This window comes from Haliotis asinina, chromosome 12 (genome assembly GCF_037392515.1).
Source record: "Haliotis asinina isolate JCU_RB_2024 chromosome 12, JCU_Hal_asi_v2, whole genome shotgun sequence".
Taxonomy (NCBI): Eukaryota; Metazoa; Mollusca; class Gastropoda; order Lepetellida; family Haliotidae; genus Haliotis; species Haliotis asinina.
In genome coordinates, this window is record NC_090291.1 from 9,177,473 (window position 1) to 9,198,387 (window position 20,915).

The 20,915-nt window shown below is 41.4% G+C and overlaps 2 protein-coding genes across 2 annotated transcripts; one reads left to right on the plus strand and one right to left on the minus strand.

Annotated features, from left to right (window-relative positions):
- Nucleotides 1–1,540: 1,540 nt before the first annotated feature.
- LOC137257659 (uncharacterized) lies at nt 1,541–12,990 on the plus strand. Its single transcript, XM_067795018.1, has 5 exons — nt 1,541–1,869; nt 6,058–6,300; nt 7,372–7,512; nt 10,315–10,547; nt 11,700–12,990. Exons 1-5 carry the CDS (start codon nt 1,800–1,802, stop codon nt 11,823–11,825), a joined length of 813 nt encoding a protein of 270 aa, XP_067651119.1. The 5' UTR covers nt 1,541–1,799; the 3' UTR covers nt 11,826–12,990.
- Nucleotides 12,991–14,805: 1,815 nt separating this feature from the next.
- On the minus strand, nt 14,806–20,456 carry LOC137258733 (uncharacterized). The gene is made up of 4 exons (XM_067796426.1): nt 20,130–20,456; nt 17,052–17,115; nt 16,514–16,651; nt 14,806–15,071 (listed from the first exon to the last, which is right to left on the minus strand). Exons 1-4 carry the CDS (start codon nt 20,454–20,456, stop codon nt 14,806–14,808), a joined length of 795 nt encoding a protein of 264 aa, XP_067652527.1.
- Between the last annotated feature and the right edge of the window lie 459 nt (nt 20,457–20,915).

The window sequence follows — 20,915 nt, forward strand, 5'->3', positions numbered from 1 at the left end:
CGTGTACATCTGAATATAATAGATCAAAGTCACGTACATTTATTTCAAGATCTGAAAACAGACTGAAGCACGAAGGTGAACTGAGTACTTAGTCAATGAGGCTATCTGCACACGTAGCAGAGCCATTGCATTTTTCTTTACCTACTTGACCATTCACAAATATATTCAAATTTCTGCATAATTCCATGAGTTTTGGGGTAAATCAATTATAACAAGAATAAATTATGCATCTATTTCTGTTGTCATTTCTTCACTAACCCAAATTTCTCTGTTATGACACTGAATGTTAGTCACGTGTCATGTCACGTGTTCTTGCACTAATGTCACTGTTAATATCACGTATTCACTGAGTGTTAAGGCATTTAGGACCGAATCTTCTATTAGTATAAACATAGCAGCATATTTTGAACCTTCGGGTGGGAGGTACCCAATGCCTAGAAGTTAGAGTTGATTTATGCATGCAAGCTCGTCTGAAATACTAATCCATAAAATATAGTCGTTACTATACTTGGATATTGTGGTATTGTGAGCATATTGTCCTGTTGTTGCAAATACTATACCTCTTGAGCGCCTTTGGGCCTTGTATCTATGTTTGATATGAGGTTTAGAACCATCGATATATAAATCATCGGATGCATCGGTGTTTGTTTCTTGGAAACATAGAAAAGTCTCTTGTTTCAACAAAATTTGTAGATTCGGGGTAGTTCAAACGTTTCCGTAATCCACAAACATTCATACGAATGCCTTCAACGGGAAGCCTGCTGAAGAGATGTACTGAATTCCGGCTGGAATAGAAATTGGATCAGCGTTTCCAGTAACTGAGCTAGGTCTGTAGCCGTCTGAGGCATCACCTGTACAACACAGTTCGCTTACTGCGTTATTAAAATTAATACTGTCTCTAATATTCAAAATCAGCAAGTGTGTCCTTGTAATTGTAGGTATATTTGATACCAGGGTTGTTGACAATCGTATCTGCAATGTTTGTCTCACAGTTATCATCAAGCATGGACGAATATGGAACATGGGTGATTCCTGTAGGCTCCACAAAATGAGCTTTAAAGATTTGGGAAAGCACTGTATTGTCAAAGTTTGTATTTACGGTATCTCACAGTTTTGACGTGACGCACTGAAGGAACGGTGGCTGCGGCCTCTAACGTCGTGTCGCACGCGAGGAGCTGGACCGCACGTTAGGCTGCGCATGTGAGGCTCTGTATGAGGGTGGTAGGGGTAACTCTTGCAGTCTGTTTTTACAAACAACTTGTCAACGACCATGTTAGTGCGTTTCCCCTCGTTTCTCTCCTTCCGGATTAATGGCGAAAGAATGTCTCTCCTGTTTTGTGCAGCCACCCCAGTGAACTGCTCTATTACACTGAAAGCCTCACCACGTAACGGTCCGCATTGATCTGTATCGTTGATCAACTAACGATTCTCTCAAATTTTTATTTTCGTTTTTTAAGTCACCCAGGATGTCAAATTTACATCCTGCTCTATTTTCTCTGTGCTTGCTGTCCATTGGTCGAACGTTTTACTCATGAATTGTGCGCTCAATTCTAGGAATTTGACTTTATCAAAGTTTGCGGAGAACCCGATATACCCAGGAACGTATTTTAGCAATTTCCAAATTAATTTTTTATCAGTTTACAATATTGAGGCTGGAATGACATCACCTGACTATGGAGTTATATGATGAAATGACTCCTGATAGGTTGTAGTAATTCGAGACCCTGTCTTAACTACTTCGTCAAAGGTCAGTCTGCACCGCCTATCTCTAGTGAGATAAGTACTGGATCGGTATCAAAATGGCGTCTCTTTTCCTCTTGTGTTTACTTCTACAGGCTACCGTGACAGTATTTGGCTACCCTAGTACAGGTAAGACTTGGCTATCCCAGTAGAGCCATTAGTACTGTTGTGGTCTTCCAACGTTCAGCATCGCCGATCTCCACAGTATTAGCCATGAGAAGGGTGGGGAATGTATCGTTTACTTTTGGGTGTAAGGATCGACAAATTAGACTTTAGTCTTAATGTGGAGTTTGTATTTAACGGGAACTGGCAGCCGTGAGTGAGGGCTCGAGACAGGGGACGGAGAGGGCGTAACGAGTCAGTGACGGAGTCCCCTTGTCCTATTAGGATCTGTCTCTCCGCCCGTCCATTTCTCTGCCTGAGTAGACGTATCAACAGATAGTTGTATACATGATGCATATTTACATATTAAACAGATGGACATGAATAAATTGACTTTGACTTATACATCTAAGCCATAATGAAACTATTGGGGCATCAATCAATAAGACTTTATGACAAATGACAACGTCACAAGGGACCCGCCAATTCTTTATTCTAAAAAGAATACATTGTTTGCTGACGCTAATCCGCCATCTGCTAGACGTTAAATAGTCCATTTCATGATATCACCTTTAACTATATATATGTCCATATCTATTAATGTAAATTGAGTGTCCATGCTCTGATACATAGACGTATCTATGAGGCAGCATTCATTAACATGACACTCCAGATAAGGAAGTCGACTACAACTCATACCTCTCCTTTGGAAATAGACTAAACATTTGAAATGGTTATGATATTTCAAAACTTAGAATATCGTGCATTTTCTCGTTGCTTCGATTATGCGTGGGGCTGATGGGGACACCACCATACCGTCAAAGTCCAGGTGACAGCGATAATAGGACACGACCTGGAGACCCTATATGGCAACATTGCAATGCAACTAAACACGAAATAGCAGTATCAACAAACTGATAACACTACATGAGAAGGCGATAAAGCGACGCGGAAAACACGACATCAAATGGAGATAGGTTGAGATCGAGATGGAGCTTTTTTCTCTCATATGCTTAGCTATCAATTCTAAAAGATGTATGTAGACAATTTATGCAAGTAAATTTTGTATATGACATCATTGCGTCCATCATCGTCATGAGGCAGCAAGCACGAAATAATGTTTAACACACACACACACACACACACACACAGAGACAGAGACTCCCCCCACCCCCAACCACACACACACACACACACACACACACACACACACACACACACACACACAATGAGGAGTGATATCTCCGAGAGCAAGAGAGGGTCTCTGATCAACCGCTGATCAGAGTTGCGTAATGTTTTTTTTTTAATACAGTTGCGCTTATTCAATCTTGAGAATACAATCGTTTTACAAGGCAAAGGTGTGTTGTGGTATTCTGTCGTAAAGAACCTTTAATCCCTGATTTGTTTGCCGCGGGGAACTTGGAAATAATCCACAGATAGCTGTTACTAAGCCGATTATTCTCTACTAAACTATATATGATTTGGGCTTTATTCATCCATAGTCTTCTCATAGCTGAATGTGTTTCGGTATAAAGCTGAAATTATATGTACATTTACTTTAGAAAGAACATTCAATTAAATTTTTCACGTGTATCGTAAATGACGTTCAAGTGACCAGATGACCCCTAACTATAATTGATTTAAACATGTTTTTTATCATTATGCTGTCCGGGTTACAGGTATGGGAAAATAAATACATGTTTCTGCTTATCTGTGTATACTTTACATTCGTGAAGATAAAATGTAAAGCGTTTTCGGTGTGATGTCTACTGTCTGGCCAAACCGATATATATCCATTACACATTCAGCGTTTCGGCCACTACAATTAAGCATCTGTAATCCTTTCTATGAGTACTGTTTTACAAGGTTCAGCCTGAAGTGGTCAACACTTAATTTTGGGACATTTGTTTTACATGCGGTATGTTGTGGATTTTTTTGAGAGTAGTCTCCCTTTCCATGAAAGGTGGATAACTCTCATGCTACGTAATGCCAACATGTCGTCTAGCACATAGGCTCTCGTATCTTTGTGAAGCTAACCTTAACAAAATCTGAGACGACCCCTCGACTAGATAGGCTTCACAATATCCTAAGTAACACATTCTGACAAGGCCAGACACGTGCACCCTACCATCCTATTTTGCCGATCGCTACGCTACTGTCGCATGCAATCGATTGAAACTAATGTAAATACCATAATGGATAATTGGCCTATCGAACATCACTCGTGACACCTACATTTATTGTTATTTCGTTAGCCGATTAAAACCCGATTTTGACTCTCAACTAAACGAACTTGGCACAAATGGATGACGACATATATCTGTATAATACTGGGTGTGTGGTCGAAGCAAGCCTGGTCAACGCCTGTATATTTGCACATTCTTTATGAATTCGCGGGAATTTCTACGTTGATCGATTGCTTGCCTTGGAAATGTAAGATTCTTTTTTCCAGCACATGTTTCCTTAACAAACATCAACCAGTCAAAGGGCTTGCTTCGGCAATATCGGACCAGTGAAGGTCTGGGGTAGAATAGGCCTTCAGCAACCCATGCTTGCCATAAAAGGCGACTATGCCTGTCGTAAGAGGCGACTAAATGGATCGGGTGTTCAGGTTCGCTGACTTGGGTGACACGTGTCATCGGTTCCATTGGTTGCACATATCAATGCTCATGCTGTTGATCACTGGACTGTCTGGTCCAGACTCGATTATTTACAGACCGCCGCCATAGCTGGAATATTGCTGAGCGGGGCATAAAACTGAACTCACTCTTTCACTCGGCCACATCCTCAGTTTGTGCGGATATATCATCATCCATTTGTGTCAATATCGTTTTAGTTAAGAGTCAAAAGTGACCGCATGAGGTTTTCGTAGTACCAACGCAACTAAAACAGGATATGTCTCATTCTTGTTAGAAATCTCAGCAAAAATGACCACATTAAGACAACTAAGTAGAAGGATGTGTGGATGAAATTAATGTAAAATGACACAATGTCTTTTAGGAAATGGCGACATGTAACACATGGGATTACAGTTTCTCAAGTACATGATTGTAGAAGTCGTGGTGGCTGAGTGGGTTAAGCATTTGACTTTTGTGCTGGCGATTAGATGACTGACTCTGAGGGTGTGAGTTCGAATCCCGTATGGGACGAACAAAGTGCAAAAATCTGTAAATTACTAAGAAAGTGTAATCCCAAATATGACACATGTTAAAAATGTGTAATTACTTCCGATTATCCAAGATAAATCCGAAAAACTGGAGAAGCATGTCCATACTGACCAACTACATGTAATGGTGTGAAGGTAATATTAGCGCACTATAGTCTTTAGTTACACTCGATTATCATTTTAGGCCGTATCATGGAGTCCGTTACTCGAAACCTAGCAACCGTTATCACACTGCCCCAGTAAACGTTTGTCGCACACTTCCGGAGCGGCATTATTTTCCGTTCTGTCTAACCCTTTCTGCAATGCGGAAAATCTGCATGTCAACGTTTCCTCAGGTTCAGGCCTGAATTTCCCATCTCACTGGGGCACCGTTTCAAATGATAACAAATTGTTTATTTTTATCACATTTATGTACATGAGAGCGTTAGTCTATAAGTACATGAAGTCTATGTGAAAGATGTTCTCTCCATGGAGTATTGCTACCTTCGTGGCTGAGTTAGTGAGTGAGTTTAGTTTTACGCCGCACTCAGCAATACTAGTATTCCAGCTATCTAGCAGTGGTCTGTAAATAACTGAGTCTGGACCAGACAACCCAGTGATCAACAGCACGAGCATCGATCAGCACAATTGGATACAATGACATGAGTCGACCACGTTAGAGTGTCCGATGACCTGGTACCTTTAGTCGCCTCTTACGACAAGGCTACTGAAGATCAACTCCAGCCCAGATCTTCATGATCACCGGTCTCTTCCTTCCTTCCTTCCATCACGGGATAGTGTGTATAATTTTACACTGCTTTTAGCAATATTCCAGAAATAGGCTTCAGACATGGTTCACTGTTGGGAATCGAACCCGGGTCTTCGGCGTGACTAGCGAACACTTTAACCACAAGGCTACTCCACCGCCTCTCTTCTTTCATGAAGCAGTGGTTGCCGGTTTATGGATAATGTCTCATTATCAGTATCATAATACGTAATAGTGACTATAGAAAAAAATCTCTACCAGACTTTTTGAACATCTCCCTGAATCATCGTGTGTTTTTCACCAGAGTCCATGGACTTCAACTGTGGCAGTACCATCTATGTCTATGAGTCCGTGATCCTGAAACTAAAGAGCTACTCCTGGCCTACCGAGGACACGTGTTCGGTTACATTGACGGCAAGCAACATCTACCACACCAACGCCTACCTCTCTGTGAAGTTCCTCGGCATCTCCCTTGCTGACAGTTTATTGGGCGACTGTTCCCTCAGCCGCGTGGACGTCATGGACCCGTCTGGCACCTTCCTGAGCAGTAAGTGACACTTGAATGAGTAAATTTTACGCCACTTTTAGCAATATTTCAGCAACATCACAGCTGGGGACATAAGAAATGGGTTTCACGCACCGTGGGGAATCGAACCGCTGGCGAACGCATTAACCACTGGAGTACCCCACCCGTCTCTTTAGTGATTTGTGGTCAACTTTCTTTGGAACTCTTGTTAACAGCCATTGTGCGTTTTGTTTGCTTGTTTGTTTGTTTGTTTGTTTGTGCAAAGTCGCACTGAGCAATATTCCCGCAATATACGGCGGCTGATAATGTAACATTTTCGCATTACTGATGTCATACGTCGATGGGTTGACATTAAAATAATGACCATTATGGTATTTGATGAGTGCGTGAGTTAACTCAATTTTTAACCGATTTTAGCAATATTCCAGCAATGTCACGGCGAGGGACAATAGAAATAAGTTTTACACATGGTACCTATTTGGGTAATCGAACAGGACGGGTCTTCGGCGTGACGAGCGGACACTTTAACCACTAATCTCTCCCACCAACCCTTTCGGCACTGGGATATTTCTGTGTTCATACCTATATATATATATCGGCGTCTTTGCACAAAACCAAGGCGTGACTGACAGTCGTGTGTGAGTATGGCTTTGCGACGTTTTTAGCTATATTCCTGCAATATCTCAGCTTCTTCCATTGTACCCTCTTGTGAAATAGAACCGGGGTGACGAGCGTACTATTTAACCACTGAGCGACCCTGCCACCTTGCACTGACACTAGATTGCCAATTCTTAAATCTTGCACTTGAAACATCGCTTTGCAAACAAGCATGTGAATTTGTTTCAGCCACTTCATAACACTTATGTAAGGGTTTTTTCAGTTCCGGTATCATCAAATTAGATTTCACGTTTCCTTAGTATATCACTTTGCGCTTTCCTCTTATCACATCGCATTTGTAAAGAGTTATTTCTGACCAGCAGTTACTCAACAAATAGCACGTTTTCCCCAAGGTTGTGTCCTGGTTGTACACGTGTCTGAAACCTATCTATTATAATATATTACAAGATAAGGAGGCGCGTGTGTGTATTTCAGGTCGATCGGGTGTGTGTGGCTACACGACGCCGTTTGACCAGCCCTGGACAAGCAATGGCGACAGTGTAGTGGTCAGGCTCAAACGTCTCCAATCGGGGAGCACCGGGTCGTTCCGGATCTTGGTGTCACAGTTTGCCTATGGTGAGTTCGCCTGTCATATATAACGCCAAAGGTCAATGTTAAAACCGACGCTATTACACAGCGATAGGTTTCAGGGTAAGATGATGTGTCGTTTAAAGCCACGTTCTTGAAGTTACAGGTGTATGACTATTCGAAACAATCGAGAGAGTGGGTGAGTGAGAGAGCGGGTGAGTTTAGTTTTACGCCGCATTTAACAATATTCTAGCAATATGAAGGAGAGGGACTTCCAGAAATGGGCTTGAAACAATCGAATCTGGATCATACAATGTACGATGCAATTATTCTTTGCTCCAGTTGTACGTTCTAGGAGTATGCAAGAAAGTATTAGCCTCGACTCATACCACTGTGACTAGATGACGCAAAATCTGTCACCTCACAAACCAGCCCATGACCCACGAAAAATCGAGTTATTATACAATTGAAGCTCCCCCAGCCGGCAGCCCTCAAATCCGGCATGCTTTCAATATTGGCACTAGAATTTAGTCCAGGAGAAAGCTAGTTAATTTATGATCGCTTACACGACGTCTAATCGGGCGTCAGGCTTTTCCGGCATAAGAAAGATCGGCCAAATGATTGTAAAATACAAATACAGTAACGCAGCTTTCTGTAAACCGCCATCCGGTATCTCGGCTCTCCTGCTGATAGGCTGAATGTGTATGAACATTATGCGGATTACCATCAGCATTAAGCTTATTGATGTTGCCTGAAGAAAGGATTATGGAAAAGGATTAGGCAAATTGGTGAGTGACTCGTTTCACTTAAATTATTAATCAATTGTCGTGTCACAATTTGTCAGTCACTAACCGTGTTAAGATGGCTATACCAGTCATGCCGGCTAGATGAGAATTAACTTTGGAACAAAAAATTCAGCTGATGGAAGATTGTGATGCAATTCATTGGTCTGCTCAAAATGATCTTTCACCTAAGTATCAACTTGGCAGGGAAACAGTTTCTGACACTAAATTCAAACAATACATCAATTCAAAACCAAAACGTGTGAATGCAAATAGTGCATTGGACAAAATTTACACACTGACGCATGATGTGTTTTTCGCAAAACCAGCATGTTCTAGAGGGCTTCCACTGTAGCCATATGGGATGGATCCCAACACCCTTCGGTTTTGGAAGACGACTAAATGATCAGGTCTTGTGACCTTCCTGTCATCTTGTTATCATCTATTTGGCGACAATATTAATCACTGGTTTGTCTGACCCCAATTCGATTACTTACCATAAACGGTTCGCCCACACAATGACTAATCATGCGCCCAAAAGCAGCATGTTGGCTGTATAGCACTTGAGTTTGTAGAGCACTTGAGTTTGCGAAAAATGGCAAAACGTGCATCTCGGAGATTTGGAAAAAACTCTGCGTAGTTTTCATCTGCGCAAGCGAGTCATCACAGCAACGGAAGCGGCGGCAACGGCAACTTCAACGGCTCTAGGACGTGTTATCATGTGCTGCGTCATCTACGTGCAGCAGGTATCAGAGCTTCACGGGGAACGGCATTGACTCAGGAACATCATCGACGCAGGTTACAGTTAGAAAGAACTGTACGTCGCTGGCTGCTGCGAAATTGGCAGCCAGTGTTTTTTTTTGTTTTTTTTTTTATAGATGACAGTCGATTCACCATGTTCCATAATGATGGTCGAGAGCGAGTATACCGTCGGAGGAAAGAAAGACTAACGCCGAACTGCGTCCAAGAAGTGTCTCCTTTTTGGAGGCGGTGTGATGGTGTGGGGAGGAATATGTGGGAATCAACGTAAACGATTGGTCGTAATACGTGGAAACTTGAACGCTCAGGTGTAGAGACATGGTATTCTTCAACCCGTGGCAATACCATTTCTTCGCCAGCAGCAACAGGGAACACGTCTGCAGCACGACAACGGCAGGTCCCACACAGCGCGAATTGCCAGAACCTCATGAACGTCAAGAATGTCCAAGTTCTTCCTTCCATGGCTAGCACGCTCACCGGACATAAACCCCATAGAGCACTTGTGGGATCACCTGAATCGCCAGATTAGGAGGCGACCACGATCCTAACGAGTCGACAAGAACTTGAAGACGCTCTCGGGAATTCAGGAGGAATAGGATTCCGAATGATGTCGTTCGTCGGCTGTCGACATCAATGAGACGGCTAGTTTTGGCGTGTATTGCTGCCAGAGGTGGCTACATTCGTTACTAAGGATGTGCATGCGTGAGCAGGGACTTGAAATGACTCAGACATTCCATGATTGGCTCTTGGTGTATCTGTGAACTGTCCATTACATGACAAGTGTTCTTCATAGTTTCTCATAGACACTGTTGGTGCATTGTCCCCAAAGCTGCTTTCATTAAATGTGCCATAACCTAAAACATTGTATATTTTCCTTTGATTTTACTGATCATTAATAAGGGTGTTTACTGCCTTTTGCCCACTAGTGAATTTGAGTGGTAAACCCAGCAACAAGTACGAAGCAGACCTATGAGTAGGCGAGTTAGTTTTAAGTCACACTCAGCAATATTCCAGCTATATGGGACTGAAAATAATTGAACTTGCACCGGACAATCCAGTGATAAGCAGCATGAAAATCCATCTATCCAACTGAAATACGAGATATGTTAACCAATAATAATCGAATCCAGACCAGGCATTCTAACGGTACATGTGGCGTACATCGATGCCCATGCTGTTGATCACTGGATTGTCTCGAACAGACTCGCTTATTTATAGACCGTCCGCATATGGTTGAATATTGCTGAGTGTGGCATAAATCACAAACAATGAAACAAAATAAGTAGTTTAACACCATCTTCTTCTGCAGGTATCTGTGACGAATATGGCGAATTCGATTGTGACAACGGCCGGTGTGTGGACAGCCTCGTCACTTGTGACGGCTACGACGACTGCACGGACGACTCCGATGAAACCTCTGCCTGTAGCTGGGGAGCAGGAACCATTGCCGGAGTTGTTATCGCCGTCATCTGCACCATCCTCATATTCATGGGGCTTTCTTTTGCAGTCTACAGACGAAGAACATACGGGACTGTGTTTTGGGTATGACTGTTGAAGTCCTGATTGAAGCCTTATCAGTGATACTAAACGAAGTGCTGTGAATTACGTGTATACTGACCACGTTTATCACGAGTGAGTGAGTTTAGTTTTCGCCGCACTCAGCAAATATTCCAACGGTCTGTAAATAATCGAGTCTGGACCAGACAATCCAGCGATCAACAACATGAGCATCGCAATTGGGAACCGATGACATGTGTCAACCAAGTCAGCGAACCCGACCACCCGATCCCGTTAGTCGCCTCTTATGGCAAGATAGTCGTCTTTTTTGGCAAGCATGGGTTGCTGAAGGCCTATTCTACCCCGGGACCTTCACGTTTATCACGAAATGACGAATATCACGAACCGTTTGTTTGATCCCGCCTCTTGCTGTATAGTTTAAAACGCGTAAAACCAACGATATTGGTGGTCCATTTGGATCTGTATAATCGTTGTTTACTGCACTGTTCTTTGAATGTATACTGAACAGCAAAAGAAACGCAATTTTCGAAAAAATGAAATCTCATAAAAGTAAACGTTCATGTTTAAGTGTTCTGTTCAAAAACTTGACAAAAAAACACAAAAAACAAACAAACAAACAAACAAAAACAAACAACAGAGTTGCGTTCCTTTTGCTGCTCAGTATAGTTTCATCATTTGTTTGAACTAAACTGGTTCGTTTGCCGTAATCGGACAATTTTTGTACACCCTTCTTCTGCATTTACTAACGTCTTACGCTACACACGGGTCTGGTCCAGGATCGATTATTTCCAGACCACCGCCATATAGCTGGAATATTGCTGAGTGCGGCGTAGAACTAAACTCACTCACCCACTGCAAAATTCAGCACCAGCTGTATTATAGCTATCTGTTATCAAACGGAGCTAAATGGAACAGTCCAGTGATTGATACCATGAACATCGATCTAAGCAATTGGGATACGATGACATGTGTCAACCAAGTCAACGATCTTGATCACCCGATCCCGTTAGTTGCAACTTACGACAAACACCGGATACTTCACAGGCTGAAACATTTTTTAAACCCACTCATTCACTAATAACCTCACACGACGAAGATCGTCTTCAGGAGTTCACTGACATATCTTTCAAGCGCGCCTATTGACTGATAACCCCATACCACATTATCTATTTTCAGCGTTCTCCCGTTGCATACAGCAGCCAGACAGTGGTGCAGAACAGCATGGCGCTCGGCCCCCAATACGGAGTGCAGAACCCGGCACCCATTTACACCGTGGCGCCTCCTCCTTATAGTGCCACATGATCAACCAACCCCTCTATTTGTTTCTTGCGATATGAATTGAATGTAACATGTTGTAAATCAGATATGTTGAAACAATACCATAAACAAATTTAAAGGGATCGCTTCATTATGACGTGGTTGGTGTTACAAACCACGTAATTGTTTTTTTAACATTAGTTTTTAACCTAGAGACTTAGTACGATATTTCAGACAATTAATTTTGTAGAATCACTGATATATAGTGAACGGTAATTAATTTCAACGTTTATTAATTTTGACTTTCAAATGTTGAAATAACAGTGAGATTTTCGCTGTATCCCCCAAATTAGGGGAAAATCTTCACTATTCAGCTTGTTAACACACACATATATGTACATGTATGTTCCTGCTGAATGGGTAAACATAGATATTATGGATATACATATTTATCTTACCTCACACATGAATGTCGCTTTCTGATTGGCTAAGCGCTATTCTATTATTTCCAATGTACCCCGCTTACAGGCGATCGATGTATTATTTTCAATGTATACCGCTGGGAATTCCGAACTCTTCTGGTGCTTCATGGTAGTACTTCTTTATCTCGAATAACATTGAATCACGCATGAAGCACGGAAATTACCGATGTTTGCGATCGAAAATCGATGGAAGGGAGATAACTCTAAATCTGTATACTTTGTGTCGTCTGCAAAATGGCGATTCGCCTTGCATTCAACAGAAGTGAATCAAACAGTTCAAAATTAAATTCAGGTGTTCGGTAAGATAAATACGTTATTCACTGGTCCCTCGGGGGCCATGGCCTCATGTACCCACGAGGTTTGTTTATTTTTCCTAGGTAAATATTCATATACACATGCATGTCCCTGCTGAAAGTCTGGTTAGGAAAAGATTCCCAGTTTCATGGACACCTGGTCGAATCATAGGGAGTCCATTTATGGTATGCCAACTGTTATTCCGCCCATTTTGAACCTGTTTGGGACATAATCAAGACAGATTTTTGTAGCGTCGATATAGTGTCTGTATGTAAAGACGCAGACCTGTTCACGATAACATTATGATTTGGGAACACTGTTGGTGCAGTTATCAAATGGGCGTGTTCAAATGACATCATCCGTGCACGATTATTGATAAATGTATGCATTAATTGGAATGACACTTGTTAAAATAAAAAATAATATTTATTGAATTATAGTTATAATATTTTCTGTTACTATCTGTGGTAAGCACTTGAAGCGAGATAATAATCTTATCTATAGAGCACGAGTTTTGTTTCTTGTTTAACCTCGAACTCGGCAGTATTACAGCTGTGTGACGGTGGTCTCTAGATAATCGAGTCTTGACCTCACAACCCAGTGATTGACTTCATGGGTATAGACGTACGCAGTTGGGATACGATATGTGTCAGTGAGTGAGTTGGGTTTTCGGCAGCGTCTAGCAATATTCCAGTATTCACGGCGAGGGACACCAGAAATGAGCTTCACACACTGTACCCATGTAGGGAATGGAACCCGAGTTTTCGGCATGACTAGCGGACGCTCTATCCACTAAGCTATCCTATCGCCCTTGATATGTGTCAACCACGTTAGGAAGACTGATCACCCGATTCCTGATTGTGCGCTGGAGAGTTGTTGCGTGTCGTGAAACAGGGTGTGCTTGATCACACTATTTCTGAGGTGTTTCACTGAACTTGATCGATTTTAGATGTGTGTGCCCATTGTCCATTACGCTGTCCAGCTCTATCCCTCAATTCGGACTTTTAATGTTTAATATCGTTGCAATGTTGCCGTTTGAAATACATGTTATATCATGCATTCATAGGCTAGGGCTGAATGTGTAAAGCAGTATAGTTTTCAACCTATCTTTTTGGACTGAATATTTTGCAAATAACTTTTTAATCATTCGTTTCAGTGCAAAGGCGTTTACATGTATCTCCATGTTTCCCTGTGACGTAACTTGAATCTACATGCACTTTTGTGACAAGCATGGGTTGCTGAAGACCAACTCTTTCACGGGTTTTCAATGGTTAAGTAGCCTTCCTTTCTGTAGCTACTGTTTGGTCTGTAGAGACCAGACAATCCCGTCTTTGACATGAGTAACGACCTTTGCTATTGGGGCACGATGACATGGCACGATGACATAAGCCCCAGCCCGTTAGTCGCCACCTCACATAGTGAAGACCAGGGTCTCCTTTCGCAAAGCGCTAAGGTGATCGTAAGTCACTAAGGTAACCTAGTGCAATGTTAAAGAATGGGAGTTAGGGTCAACCTTAGTAAAGGCTGTTTATTGAAAAGAGCTCCAGTTATAACGCGGACTGCATCAGATTCGTTTCGTAGAACATGCATGTATTTAGGAAAGAATACCATATATATAAGTCCAGAATTACAAAAAGGTAAAATATAGGTTATAACAACAGATCAGGGAGAAAAAAATGATTTATAACTTGTCAACATGTTTTACATAATTAAGAGGTTTATAAATAGTTTATTCTCCACCCCTGTCAGTTCTCACTGCGTCAGAGCCTCAATAAATACAGTCTGCGATAAATGTTATTTTTTCATATACATTAGACAGACATTTTCAAATAAGTCTGTCAATATTAGTTTGACACATTGTTTTTGCATGAACTAACAGAACTTCAGACATCGCGTGAGAATACTCTGGCATGATTGAACCGCCTTGTTCATAATGTACAACATAAAGATTTGTAGCCATGTTTAAAGATATTCTCCCCCATCCGGGACTATCTATGCAAACTTTGTGGGACATGTAATGTTTACATGGAAAGTGGAACGAATGCATAGAAAGTGGTTTCACCAGTATTGCCTTATTTACAAGGTAATAATTGTATGGGAAAATATGATATACATTACAGCCACGTTAAAGTACACTGCACCACTATATTGGATTGTTTATGCAAGAATAGAACCCAGTCCGGTTTGGTAACAAGTGAAGACTGTACCTCTTGGCTCCCTCGCCGCCGACGATGTTGCAAGACCAGGAATTAGTTGCAGTCGCGGCTGTAGTAGTCAAACTGGATGTTTGTACCGCAGAACACGGTCTTCATGTCGGAGCAAGATTTCGAACTCAGAAAACATGTCCCCGAAGATGGACTGAATTCAAAACTGCGACAGGGATAGGTGGCGCTGATACAGGCGAACCTGCACTGGTTGAACGTGTATCCGGACAGATATATGTCATTGTTGTAGTCTTTGAGGGCGTAGCCGCGGGTGACGGTGAAGTTGTTGCTGAAGGAGGTGCAGTCTTGAGCTACAGGAAAACATTTTCTAACTGAGGAGACACGTAATTATATAGACAATACATATTGAAAAGGGACTATAAACTGTACTCGCGTGTCCATAATTAATTTCAAGTGAACCGATTGTGCTGTCATTAAAGCATCTCGTCACTGCACAGTCTGCAGCTGATGGACACAGAGATGACTTTGTAATGGAACGTGCGGACGGCCAAACGTCTAAGGTTTGCTCTATTGAACATGGTTGAGGGTTATAAATATGTTGCTTCATTCCTGTCAATGTCAGCAGCTGTAATTATTGGAATTCCGACCCGACAATCCAGTGGTTAAAGATAGCTAATCCAGAGACATCATAACTGGACTGGTCTTCAGCAACCCATGCTTGTCGTAAGAAGCGATTGACGGGATTGGTCAGGCTTCTTGACTTGGTTGACACGTCATCGTATCCTAGTTGTAGTGATCGATACTCATGTTTATGTCCTGATTGCCTGGGACGGTATTTATAAAGGTTCTAAGAATTTTCTTAAGAGTTAAGAATGCTTGAACCCACCAAGAGTTCTTAGTGTCTATAACAACGTTCTTAACTTGTAAGAAAAGACTTAGTTTACGTCTTAACTTTAAGAAACCTCATGAATACACTTAACTAGTTAAGAAAGTTCTTAGTTATCCAATATGGCGGCTCATGGAAACGAAGCTTCATTTGCGCACGGGCACTTATGATGCCATCATGCCTCATGATATTTTCTTAGAAAATTCTAAGTTGTAAGAATAGTTTTAGCTAAGATTGTTTCTTAAACATAAGAACTCTTAAAGAATCTTAGTGAAAAACCAAGTGAACCAGGAAACTGTATGAATACCGCCGCAGGTTCAGTCTTCATCATTTAAACCGTCGCCATGCAGCTGGGATATTGCTGAGTGCAGCTCAAAGTTTCGGGCACAGTGTTTATGGAAATCATACAAGGGTCATTTTCGCGTTGTCACACTGTGGCGTTGTCACCTTTTGCAGAACCAAGCATAACAAGTCAAAACTAACCAAAGCGCGACAATGCAACAAATACCGACAGCCAAAATGTCGCATTCCATAGTGATGACTATTGTCCCACAATAAGCTGACAACTGATTGCTGCAATACTGTGTAAGATATGCTATCATCAGCGAATCTACACTCAATCTTTCAGCAATGTCGCGATGCTCCTGTTACTATCAGTGTAGAGGTCAACGGCGTGTTCGTCCGAGTAAGTTTACATAGTCTTCACGATTAGATAAAACACCATTAGTCACAAGGATTTATAATTAGTGAATGAGTATGGTCTTGCGCCTCTTTTAGCAATTTTCTAGCAACATCACATTGTAAAATATATAAAAAACTATGTTCACATTAATTTAGTAACTGGGTACATAAAGTTATAAAAACTTAAGATTTACTAGTATATGAAATTAATACGTTACTATATACCTTCTACACATGAATCATAGGCGAGTCTGGTGTGAAAGTGTGGCTTGCACTGACACGTGGCATCTCTACAGGCCGCTGCCGTGACGTCCCGACAATCAGCGTCTGTCGCGCATGGCGTCCCTAATATATGCATCGACCCTGGTCATGAAATGTCAAAACGATACACAGATAGTACATAAAAACAAATTTCCTCGAAAAATGTACACATAATCATTCAAGATGGATGAATACTTCGCAGAAAATCCCGAAGTGACACCTTAATATTTTTGGCGGGATTCGAACCAAAGTTCATAGATTTCGAGCACGACTAAGGGACGCAACGTTACACTAACAAGTACGACGCTATAGAGCACTGACCACACGTGTCCATCACACACCAATAAGATCAGTGGAATGAAGAATCAAATAGATCGATCAAAGTTCGGTTAAAAGAGAAAAGGATGAGGATGATTTAGAAGGCACCATATTACAAACAGTATGACAATTAGAGAAGGTCTGGTTTAGAGAGGTTCTGTTGTATAAAGTACCACAGACTTACGACACTTTTGGGAGCACTTGTGGTCTTCCATGCATGCAGGTCTCACGTAGGCCGTCTGTAAACTCTGTGAAGATCGATGACAGCCATTGTATTCATTTTTTAGCATCATAACCTTTAGGCAGTGATCGAAATACGAACATACATATTAATTCTATAACGTGTGAGATGTTACGAGGCTGTCGTGTATACATTGTGCAACAACGTTTCATCTATTGTACATTATACTTGTGACCCTTGAAGATCCGGGTTACAATTGATCTTCAGTAACGTACGCTCGTTGTAAGAGGTGAGTAACGGGATCGGGTGGACTTGGTTGACACATGTAACCGTATCCCAAATGCATAGATCGATGTGCGTCACTGGTTTGTCAGATCCAGGGCGTAGATTTTCGAAGCTCTCTTAGCGCTAAGATAGTCGTAAGTGGCCTTTATTACCATTACCTTACGACTCTCTTAGCGCTAAGGCAGCTTCGAAAATCTAGGCCCTGACTCGATTATTTACAGACCACCGCCATGTAGCTGGAACTACATTATACCTGTGAATTTTGTGAGGGGTTGTGTGCTCTATGTAGACAGAGTCCTTCTGGATTCCATCCATGTTGTGACCCATAGATTTTTATACAAAGATCTTGCAAGTTGTTCTTAGCATATAAGGGGAGCTTGTTTATGCCTCCCATCTAACACTATATCTGAAGCCACAAGATCAGTCTATAGCCTGGGATACTCTTGTCTTGACGTTAGTTCAGAAGCTGGATGAGGCCTACTGTTACTGTGGTGAATATTAAACTCCCTGTCTTGATTATTATAATCACTACACTTTTATTCTGGTTTGCCTTTGACATAGTACTGTCACACAATTTTTGTACTGCAATATTGACACCTTGACACCTTCATACTGGTTTGAAAACTTTTAAATATTTAGAATTTCCATAAGCTGGATGTTTGAACCAGTCTATCTAACTACCCTTTTTGATGAATCTTTATTGACGATTGACATTATTTGAAGGTTTTTTTTCTATGAAACATACTTAATGACATTTTATGACAGACATGAGCTTACTGTACAACAAAAAGTGGAATAATAATAATAAAATATTGCTGTAATATTGCCACAGGCGGCGTAAAATTAACTCAATCACTCAAAATATTTTGAAATTTCTCTTAACCAAAGAAATATTTTGTTGTATCCCCTAATTGATATATTTGCATGTAGTTGTACTTGCTGAAACATGTTTGGCGCTCTGTATTATCAATGGTATATGCGTTTTAAGTAAGATATACTGGATAAAAATAAATATAGGAACACGGGAAATTTTTTTTTCCAGTTTTCATCACCAGCTTTGAATTGAAATCTGAGAATGAATAAAGGAGTGCCATGAAGTGGTGTTACCTTATTTGTTTCCCTCAGTATATTTTACTACCGACAGGAACAGGGATGAACAACAAACAGCCTTTCTGGGCCAAGGGGAAGAACAACAGAAGAAGAATGGAAAATTTAACTTGTGTTAGATCCTGAAGACGGAGGACCTCACCTCGTGTTTCAGACAGCGAGTGTGTCGGGAAACACCCTACCGGTATCTGACAAGCAAACTATTACGTCATAGCGGGAAATCAATGAAGCACGGAAATTACCAATGTTTTGCGATTAAAAATCGATGAAGGGAGATAACTCTAAATCTGTTTACCTTGTGTCGTCTGCAAAATGGCGATTCTCCTCGCATTCGACAGAAGTGCTTCAAACAGTTTAAAATTAAAATTCACGTGTTCGGTAAGATAAATACGTTGTTCACTTGTCCCTCGGGGACCTTTGGCTCATGTAACCTCGAGGTTTGTTTATATTCCTCGGGCTTGAGGAACAGAAACAAACCTCGAGGGTACATGAGCCCATGGCCCCCGAGGGACCAGTGGACAACGTATATTGTGTATATATGAATGACAGAAGCACCGTACTGTAGTAACGCGTTAACCGTTACCTGGTAACCGTTTTATTGCAAACGTCAGACATACCCTGTCAGAACAATGGTCCCAAAAACTTGTGAGAGGTGACTGGCGGACTTAGGTGGTTAGGACAAACGAGGAAATATTTATTTGTTACTTGGCAGCACAAGAATTCCGACATATGCATATTCCGACACGAAGGCAACAAAAGTAAATTTCAGGCATGCAAGGAAACAAGATTAGCATGGAAACATGAAAAGTTAAATTTATCTCAATTAAATATAATACATTGATTCCTAGAGACTTTATTTTTTACAAAAACTGCAGGAATCTATGGTTGTCACAAATTGTAGTCTTGCACAGGATGTATTAGGTTTATTTGTTTCAGCATTCACATAAACGTTAAAAAGATGCCAAACCGCACGAAAACGTCTTTTGCGAACCCCATATCCTTATTAAAAAATCACATTCATGTTCTAAATTCGGTGCATGAGAACAATGTGTGAAGCTTTAAGAGCTTACCTGTTGTCGTACAGCTGGAATATTTGTAGAAAACAGCGTAGAACCTTACTTACTCAATTTCGCATAGGCTTTTGAGAGTTAGGATTTTCAAGAAAACACTAGAAAGCCGAAGATTAGTTTTATATGAGCGGACCTCGAGCTTCGCGGAGGCATCATAGATGAGCTGACTTACCAGATCAAATGTAGTATATGTTAAATCTCCCAGCTTGTTCTTCTGTCGTACTTACATGATTCAACTTCATGTGAAACTGCAGCTGTGTGTAGCGTCACTTTCGCGAAACGACACCTACTGTTCTCGTATACACTGTAGCTGCAATTCAGGTGTGTACTATGGGGCCTGTGCATGTACTGTGCTAAAGTACCATTTCGGTCTCTACCTGTGTGCAAATTTAGGAATTAATAAAAATAGTTAAAACGTTCGTTCACACGCTGATCCCAATCGGATAGTCTCGTGATTCTTAAGCAACAATCCAAGGTGATATCACCTCTTCACCAGCAAAATAATTAACGATGTCGGTACCCTTTTTTAAACCAACGACAATGTATGTTAACGCATGAAGGATTTCTTAAACTAAAATACAATCGCAATTCCTTAAATTATTATAAACGAATCACTTACTCCATCCTCAAGGTCAGGGTCAATGTCATAATAGCGAAATCCCACTTCCTGCACCAAATCCCCTCGTCCGTCACACAGGAAGGAACCAAGAAGCTCACATCTCCCTCCGGGTCCCGTATTAAAAGAGTGGCACCCAGATGTACCGATACAGGCCTGCGTGCAAGCCAGTAGGGACGTTGAGGTGAATGTAAATAGCGGCGTTACGTTGAATTTGACGTTGATCGAAGACGACATATGTGCTCGGAAATAACGATTTGAGCCCACGGTGAAACCAAAAAACCAAGCAAAATAACTGAACCCAGTTAAAGAAAGAGCTTTGTGATTCATCTTTAACGAGAAACCTCCGTACATTGACGATGATGAAATGGCTCATTCACTGACGTGAATGCATGCTACCGGTATACCACGAGTGAAATACTTCTAATTGGAGGAAGCGTTTGCATAGAGGCATATTTTCGCGGTATGGGGTTAACTCAAGATTAACCATTAACTATTAATATTGACCTATGTTATAATTTATTTATACACACTCGCGTATGTTAACAAGCACGTGGGAAAAGCGTGGGATGTTGTTGACCGCTGTTCCCCGCTTCCATTGTCTCCAATGGTCAGCATCAAATAACAACTGAAATTGGTCAACACTGAGTGATTGATGAAGCATGTATTTGACAAGTTTGGAGGGAAATGCGTCTTGTAATATGTCGTAATGCATTTCATTAGACTAGTGATATTATGCTAATTTGGCGAAATAGGTTGACCGGGTGTTGTTAACACCGTAGACAGCTG

Bases quoted from the DNA above. Each gene is read 5' to 3' on its own strand.
- LOC137257659 (XM_067795018.1), top strand. From the start codon at position 1,800: ATGGCGTCTCTTTTCCTCTTGTGTTTACTTCTACAGGCTACCGTGACA. The intron at 6,301-7,371 runs GTAAGTGACACT...TGTGTATTTCAG, and splicing joins GTCTGGCACCTTCCTGAGCA to GTCGATCGGGTGTGTGTGGC. The intron at 7,513-10,314 runs GTGAGTTCGCCT...CTTCTTCTGCAG, and splicing joins GGTGTCACAGTTTGCCTATG to GTATCTGTGACGAATATGGC.
- LOC137258733 (XM_067796426.1), bottom strand. From the start codon at position 20,456: ATGAATCACAAAGCTCTTTCTTTAACTGGGTTCAGTTATTTTGCTTGG. The intron at 16,652-17,051 runs GTAAGTCTGTGG...TTTCATGACCAG, and splicing joins CAAGTGCTCCCAAAAGTGTC to GGTCGATGCATATATTAGGG. The intron at 15,072-16,513 runs GTATATAGTAAC...GTTTTCCTGTAG, and splicing joins CTATGATTCATGTGTAGAAG to CTCAAGACTGCACCTCCTTC.